Source organism: Sinocyclocheilus rhinocerous, unplaced genomic scaffold (genome assembly GCF_001515625.1).
Source record: "Sinocyclocheilus rhinocerous isolate Xijiao unplaced genomic scaffold, SAMN03320098_v1.1 scaffold359, whole genome shotgun sequence".
In the NCBI taxonomy this organism is placed as follows: domain Eukaryota; kingdom Metazoa; phylum Chordata; class Actinopteri; order Cypriniformes; family Cyprinidae; genus Sinocyclocheilus; species Sinocyclocheilus rhinocerous.
In genome coordinates this window covers 259,385-268,387 of record NW_015652307.1, presented here as the reverse complement: position 1 = coordinate 268,387, position 9,003 = coordinate 259,385, and the positions used below count along the sequence as shown (strand labels likewise).

General features: G+C 36.4%; 1 protein-coding gene across 1 annotated transcript in view; it reads left to right on the top strand.

Annotated features, from left to right (window-relative positions):
- Positions 1 to 9,003, top strand: part of LOC107714754 (A-kinase anchor protein 9-like) — a 138,161-nt gene that overhangs the window by 120,426 nt on the left and 8,732 nt on the right. The window contains 3 exon segments of the mRNA XM_016520718.1: positions 2,434 to 2,876; positions 6,138 to 6,249; positions 6,373 to 6,555. Coding sequence (XP_016376204.1) covers positions 2,434 to 2,876; positions 6,138 to 6,249; positions 6,373 to 6,555 — 738 coding nt within the window.

Genomic DNA, 9,003 nt, shown 5'->3' with positions numbered 1-9,003 from the left:
TGTGTGTGTGTGTGTGTACTGGTTTATATATTCTGGTGGGGACTTAAACCTGACTACACACAGACTCATGGGGACTCGTGTGATGGTGGGGACCTAAATTGTGGTCCCCACGGGTACAAAAGCTTATAAATCATACAGAATTAAGTTTTTTGAAAATCTAAAAATGCAGAAAGTTTCCTGTGGGGGGTAGGTTTAGGGGTAGGGTTGGTGTAGGGCAATAGAATATACGGTCTGTACAGTAGAAAAACCATTACGCCTATGGAGAGTCCCCACAAGGATAGCAAACCAGACATGTGTGTGTGTGTGTGTGTGTGTGTATGTGTGTAGACATATGTTACACAATTTTGCTTCTCAAGTACATTTATCTTTAAAAGGATAGCTTTTTTTCTGGAAAACATAACAAAAATAATGATAAAAGGCATAGTTCACCTGATGAAAATTTGGTCATCATTTACTCACCCCCATGTTGTTCCAAACCTGTTTGAGTTTCTTTCCTCAGAGGAACACAAAAGGAGCGGCTGCACTTTCATTTGATCTTTTTCCATTAGAATGGAGGTTAATGCTGATTGAGACTGCTTAACAGCTCATTTTCTGCTCCACAAAAGGAGGAACGTCCTACGGTTTTGGAATAACAAGATGATGACAGAAATTTCATATTTTGGTGAACGGTCTCTTTTAGAAGATGTCAGGGACTAAGAAGTATGCATTCCCTACACGCATACATATTTTATTAGAGTCTTGACGTTTATGGATATTATGCATCAACAACATATACTAATAGTGTGGACATCACTAAAAGTGTAATGTATGGATGTGGTTTGTGCAGAATTTAAGGCTGTTTCCAGCATGAAGTGTGAAATAGCGGATATTGCGAGAGTTTGGATCACAGTTTTTGCAACAACACAGGGTCTTGTCACTTTTTTTGAAGAAGGGGCCCAAACATTATTTTTAACTTTAGAAAGGGGAAACGAGAGAAAGCTTTATATGAAGGGGGGAAATGTCTGAAACATTGTAGAAGCAGCCCCTTTGATTGGGTCCCTCAGGAAACACATTGCACCGGTGGCCCATTGCACAGCCACATCCCAGGGGTCTGTTTCCCATTCCCACTTTCACTTCTGCTTTGTGTCGTACAGGACACACCAAAGCTAGACAGGACTGTTACAAAGTCAGCCATCAAAGCCACAAATATAACACACCTGTCTTAAAAACATTTGATTTCCCATGCACACAGTTGGGTTTGTTGGGTTCGTGCTCTTATGGCATGACACGGTGCAACAATTAGTTAATGAACTGGATTATTGTTGCTGAATGAACATTTGAAGACTAGGACTGAAAAGATTTTGCCTACTAACAAAAAACAGACAGCATAAAGATGGGTTACACTTTATTTTGATAGTCCACTTTAGTAACTTTACAACTTCATGTTAACGTTAGAGTATTAGTAGACTGTTAGGTTAGGGTTAGTAGAATAAGTTGACATGTACTTGCAAAGTTACTTATAGTCAGTTGAATGTGTGTTAGGGAACCATCAAACTAAAGTTTACTTCAAGACAGTCTAGTAATACTCTAATGACTGCTAGTTGACATGGAGTGGCAAAGTTACTTACAATCAAGAGAATGTCTAAAGGAGACTATCAAAATAAAGTGTTACCAAATGTGACCCTGGACCACAAAAGCAGTCATAAGTAGCACAGTTATATTTGTAGCAATAGCCAACAATACATTGTATGGGTCACAATTATTGATTTTTCTTTTATGCCAAAAATCATTAGGATATTAAGTAAAGATCATGTTCCATGAAGATATTTTGTAAATTTCCTACCGTAAATATATCAAAACTTAATTTTTGATTAGTAATATGCATTGCTAAGAACTTCATTTGGACAACTTTAAAGATGATTTTCTCAATATTTTGATTTTTGTGCACCCTCAGATTCCAGATTTACAAATAGTTGTATCTCAGCCAAATATTGTCCTATCCTAACAAACCATACATCAATAGATAGCTTATTTATTCAGCTTTCAGATGATGTATACATCTCAATTTCGAAAAATTTACCCTTATGACTGGTTTTGTGCTCCAGAGTCACATTTAGTCAACCTTGTCCTGTTTTTGTTTCGTCAAGTTTAAGTCAATGAAATGCATGAGCATTTTAGTCAGGGTTTAGTCAATCAAATTTTAGTCACATTTTCGTCATGCTGTATAATGGTTAAACTGATAAAAAATATTTTTGCTCAAAATTATAATCGTAATGATTGTTGTCATTTGAGAAATTTACTTTTGCATTTCAGCACAAATCAATAGAATGTGAACTCGCACATGGCTTATTAAAAAACGTATATATTAATACTAAGTAATAAAGTGCACAAATGTGTATAATCCCTCCTTCACAAAGGCTCTCAGAGTTGAGTGACAGGTGTTGCTGTGTGCAGGTGGAAGCCGACGTGGTTTCTGTGGAGTCTCTCCTGCAGACGCAGCTGGCCGAGAAGCAGACGCAGGTGCTGCAGATGACGGAGGAGCTGGAGAGACACAAGCTGGAGCGCAAACGACAGCGGGACGAGGAGAATGCACTGCGGGCGACACGCGCCGGCCTGGAGAGACGGGCGAGCGAGCTGCAGACGGAGCTGGAGAGAGAGAGAGACAGCGTCAGGAGGCTGGAGAGAGAGAGAGACAGACTGCAGGAGACCGTGAGACAGCTGGAGGACAGCAACCAGAGCGCCGGATCAGAGGATCGAACCCGGGACTGGGTGTTGCGGACGGGAGACGCGCTGCGTGAGGGTCAGAGGTCAGAGCCCAAACACATGGACAGCATCCTCAGCAGACTGCAACTCATCGCCGCCAAGATCAACAGCCTGACCAGCGAAAGCCCAGACAGGTGCGACAACACTGTTAAAGAGATGCTCCACTATGACTGGGCGATAAATCGATAACGCAATCATAATAACAAGAGTTCGATGAATGCTCGATATAATGTTTATGAGGCAAAGGCGGAACGAGACCACGCTAGTGGTATTGTGTCAAAAATGTGGGTATTCGTGTCGAATGCTATAGACGTAGGCTATTAAATGTGTTGGAATATAATTACAGTATTTTTTGTGATTACGCTATATTTTATACTAAATATATTAAGCCATGTTACATTTTGTGATTGAAGTATCTATCACAAATTATGTGATTATCATGATCTAAATGTATGCTACTATGGAAAACCAATGGTTAAAAATAAAAATAAAAACCTCAAACAGTCAGAATAATTAAATTTCACCATATAAAAATGAGATTGCTACAAGTTTTACAGATTTTTACAGATGTAAATCTACATCTGCATCCTAACTCAAGCTACTATCAAATGTGTATTTCTAAGAGACAAATTTTTTTTGTATTATTAATATTATCATGCAACACAAACCTGTTTCTTGATTTGAAACAATATTACTCATTAGAACGTGCTGAACTAAGACATAATTTTTTTCTATTAAGATATTTATTTTGTTAAGGAAAAATGACTGGAAAAGTGTTAAGAATTCAAAAACGTGAAGTGTTTGTCGTGTTCTGATCATAAAGAATAGTTACACAATTACCACAATTAACCGTCGATTAACAATAAAACGACAATTAAACTTTCACATTGGAGCAAAAATCTGCCTTTAAACTTGAAAGAAATAAAGATTTGACATTTATTGTGATAATTATCGATATCGACTGAAATAAAAAAAAAATATTCGTGAAAATTATCGATATCGACTGACATGAAAAACAATTACCGCGATATTAGGGATGTAACGATTAACCGCGAGCCGGTTGAAAATCGATTCAAATATGTGACGATTCAAATCGGTTGAGATGCTAAACAAATCGCGATTCATTTAGGGGTAGTTTATGAATCCATGTCTGAGGGGAACTTGCTGTCTTTAGAAAAGTTTAGATGCAGGGCTCGACAGTGCGACCATTTCAGTTGTATAGTGTTATATTTCAATTTCACAAAGAAATGTGCAGCATTTTGTCCAAGCAATAATAAAAGGACACATTTAATTTATAATTTGTCTTGAATCTCATTTTGTAAAAAAAATAAATAATAAAAAATCGTGAATCGAATCGAATCGTGAAATCAAAATCTCGAATCGAATCGTGAGTTGAGTGAATCGTTACATCCCTACGCGATAATTATCGATATCGACCGATATGAAAAACAATTATCGCGATAATTATCGATATCGACTGATATACATTTTTTTGATAATTATCGATATTGACTGATATAAAAAAACATTGTGATAATTATCGATATCGACTGATATAAAAAAACATTGTGATAATTATCGATATCGACTGATATAAAAAAACATTGTGATAATTATCGATATCGACTGATATAAAATTTTTTTTTTGATAATTATCGATATCGACTGATATGAAAAAAAATTATCGTGATAATTATCAATATCGACTGATAAAAAAAAATTATCGTGATAATTATCGATATCGACTGATATATAAAAAAAAATACAGTTATAATTATCGATATCGACTGATATAAAAAAAAAATTTGTGATAATTATCGATATCGACTGATATAAAAAAAAATACAGTTATAATTATCGATATCGACTGATATAAAAAAAAAATTTGTGATAATTATCGATATCGACTGATATGGAAAAAAAAATTATCGTGATAATTATCGATATTGACTGATATAAAAAAATTATCATGATAATTATCGTTATCGACTGATATGAAAAAAAATTACCGTTATAATTATCGATATCGACTGATATGAAAAAAAAATTATCGTGCTAATTATCGATATCGACTGATATGACAAAAAATTATCGTGATAATTATCGATATCGGCTGATATGAAAAAAAAATTATCGATATCGACTGATATGACAAAAAATTATCGTGATAATTATCGATATCGGCTGATATGAAAAAAAAATTATCGTGCTAATTATCGATATCGACTGATATGACAAAAAATTATCGTGATAATTATCGTTATCGACTGATATAAAAAAATTATCATGATAATTATCGTTATCGACTGATATGAAAAAAAATTACCGTTATAATTATCGATATCGACTGATATGAAAAAAAATTACCGTTATAATTATCGTTATCGACTGATATGAAAAAAAATTACCGTTATAATTATCGATATCGACTGATATGAAAAAAGAATTATCGTGATAATTATCGATATCGACTGATATGGAAAAAAAATTATCGTGATATTTAATTATTGCGGGTTTGTATAATATGCTGAGTTTGTATTTGACTGTTTTTATTGATTTTGAGGAACACTGAATCTGTTTTTGAGTAAACACATGTTGATATTTAGTCTAGAACTACAGTAAGATCATGTTCACACACAACGCTCTGCACTTACTCCTGATTTCTGTCACCATGGCAACACCAGAGCTGTCACTCAATACATGGAAACAAAGTAACTGCTGTTTCTCACTTGAAAAAGTAACTCCGATATTTCCTTCTAAATTAAAAAGTAATGCGTTACTTTACTAGTTACTTGAAGTAATCTGATTACGTATCTTGTAATGCGTTCCCCAACACTGTCAGCGGCTCTTCGGTCCGAGTCAAACTGTTTCCTCAGTTTAGTGACTGTTGGAGGGACTGGAGCACTGAATCAGTTCATTCATTATCAGATACGCTGCTGTTTCAGCTCATTTCCAGTCTAAGTGACTGTCAGGCGTCTGAAAGTGAGTGTGATTTGAGTAACTTGTAGATCTGAGCTGCTCGAGACACGAACTGATTCGGATGCTTCAGTTCGATTTGATGAACTGGTTCAACTAGTTCAAGTAAAAGAACCAGTTCAAAAGAATGATTCGTTCATAAACCGGATTACAGGTTATAATGCTGTAAATAAGTTTCTTGCACAGACTGATTGTTTCGCTTCATAAGACCTCAATATATCATCAGGAGCCACAGGGTTTAATTTTGTGTCGCCTATAGATGCTTTTCTTGACTCTCAAAGTGACGGTAGCCATTGACTTGCATTTTTTTATTTTCATTAAGGAGCCCGGATTCTTCTTTGCTGTTCTACTGAAGAAAAAAGTTACTTGTGCAGGTGTTGTAGCCCATGACCTGTGTGTGTGTGTGTGTGTGTGTGCAGGTTATCTGGACAAGCGCCGGACCGGGACAGTCTAGCATGGCTGCACAGTAATGTACAGGATGTGATGTCACTGTTACAGCATATCCCATCAGCCCCTTCTGCTCTCCCGGAGGTGAGTGAGCACATTGACACGTGTGTAACACAATGTGGCTTATTCATAGAATTGACCTTTGTAAACACATGTTTGATTATATAAGTGTGTGTGTGTGTGTGTGTATGGTGTGTGTGTGTGTAGAGCGCCGCGCTGCTGGCAGGAGGATCGTCCAGTCTGCTGAATGAGCGTTTACTCAGACAGAACGCAGAGCTCACGGGATTCGTTAGCCGACTGACGGAAGAGAAGAACAACCTGCGAAACCAGTTACTGAAGCTGGAGGAGGAGCTGCGCAGATACAGACAGAAGAAAACCACCTCAGAGAGCGTGAGTGAACCAATCAATCAATCAATCAGTTACAGAAGAAAACCTCCGCCAAGAGCATGAGTGAACAATCAATCAATCAATCCGCCAGTGAATCAATTACAGACAAAGAAAACCTCGGCCGAGAGCGTGAGTGAACCCATGAATCAGTGAGTCAGTTACAGACAGAAGAAAACCACTGCAGACAGCGTGAGTGAACAAATGAATCAGTCAGTGAATTAATGAATCAGTGAATCAGTTACAGACAAGAAAACCACCACCAAGAGCATGAGTAAACAAAATAATGAATGAACCAATCAGTGAATTAATTATATACAGATGAAAAGCACCGCAGAGAGCGTGAGTGAACCTATGAATCAGCGATTGAATCAGTGAGTCAGTTACAGACAGAAGAAAACCACTGCACACAGCGTGAGTGAACAAATGAATCAATCAGTGAATTAATGAATCAGTGAATCAGTTACAGACAGAAGAAAACCACCGCCAAGAGCGTGAGTAAACAAAATAATGAATGAACCAATCAGTGAATTAATTACATACAGATGAAAAGCACCGCAGAGAGCGTGAGTGAACCTATGAATCAGCGATTGAATCAGTGAGTCAGTTACAGACAGAAGAAAACCAATGCTTGAGAGTGTGAGTGAACAAATTAAAGAATCAATCAAACAATCAATCGGTGAATCAATTAACTCAACCACCGCAGATAGCGTGAGTGAACAAATTAAAGAATCAATCAAACAATCAATCGGTGAATCAATTAACTCAACCACCGCAGATAGCGTGAGTGAACAAATTAAAGAATCAATCAAACAATCAATCGGTGAATCAATTACAGACAAAAGAAAACCACCACAGACAGTGTGAATGAAATTATCAAAGAATCAATCAGTGAATCAATTAACTCAACCACCGCAGATAGCGTGAATGAACAAATGAAAGAATCATTTATTAAGTGAGTCAGTTAATCAACCAAGTGGTTGAAAAATGCTTGCGATTGACAGTAATAATAATTACAAGAAATTCTTTCTGTCTCTTTTTTCCTTTGTTTCATTATTTCTGTTTTTCAATCTTTCTGCATCTTTTCCATCCTTTTTCTAGCTTTCTTTTTGTCACTTTTTCTGTCTTTATTTCTTTTTCTTTCTCTTTTGGTTTATCTTATGTCTTGTTCACTTTATCTTTCTTTTTTTCTGTTTTTCTCCTTTCCGTCTTTCTTTTTTTTTTCTATCTTTCTGACCATTTAGTTTTTTATATTTCTTTCTTTCTTTCTATCCCTTGAATCTGTCTTTCAATGTAGGGCTGCAAAACGATTAATCGTGATTAATTGCATTCAGAATAAAAGTTTGTTTACATGCTATATGTCTGTGTACTGTATATATAAATACACACACACATACATGCATATATTAAAGAAAAATGTTAGATTTATATTAGGGATGCACCGATACCACTTTTTCCAGTACTCGCCCGATACGATACTTTTATTTTTGGTACTTGCCGATACCGAGTACCGATACCGATATTTTATTGCATTTGCAAATTTTAAAATATTGGGTACAGAATCCAAAAGGGTATGTATAATGTTAGTTGGTTAAATTCATTTATCAAATAGATACAGTCAAAGCAAAATCAGGTGTTAATACTGAATGTTTAACATTATATTCATTGCATACATACAGTGGGTACGGAAAGTATTCAGACCCCCTTCAATTTTTCACTTTTTGTTATATTGCAGCCATTTGCTAAAATCATTTAAGTTAATTTGCCAACGCTCCACCTTGCATTATTCTTCGATGGCGTTCGCTGCTGCCGAGCCGCTCCTTGTGAAATCATTTAAAGCAGACGTTTAATTTGGCAGAAGCGGAGGCGGCGGCAGCGCCAGGCGTGAAAAGACCGGCGGGTGGGATGAGAGGTCAGAGGGGGATGTTTTTTTCCTTGTGACTGAATCTATCTCACACATCCGCAAACACTGTATAAAATAATCAGATTGCACCTCACACTTTTTCCTATATCAGCTCAATAGGACGCATTAACCTTTGGTTAACTCCAGGCCTTGTAGCACTTTGGGATATTTAGGGTCCAGTGGTACTGAAAAGCCTTGTCTGTATTACACTAGAGCAGACTAGCAGTGATTGGAATGCAAGATATTTCTAAAAATATTTTAAGAAGCGATTTTTGAAGATAAAAACAAAGTGTCATAGACTGCAGTGACACTGGGCAGCTAAGCAGACAAGGCTTTATTTATATGTAAATATAGATGGAAAATGACTATCTATCTATCCATCCATCCATCCATCCATCCATTCATCTATCTCTATCTATCTATATATCTATCTATCTATCTATCTGTCTATCTATCTATCTATCCATCCATCCATCCATCCATCCATATCTATATCTATCTATCTATCTATCCAACCATCCATCCATCCATCCATCCATCCATATCTATCT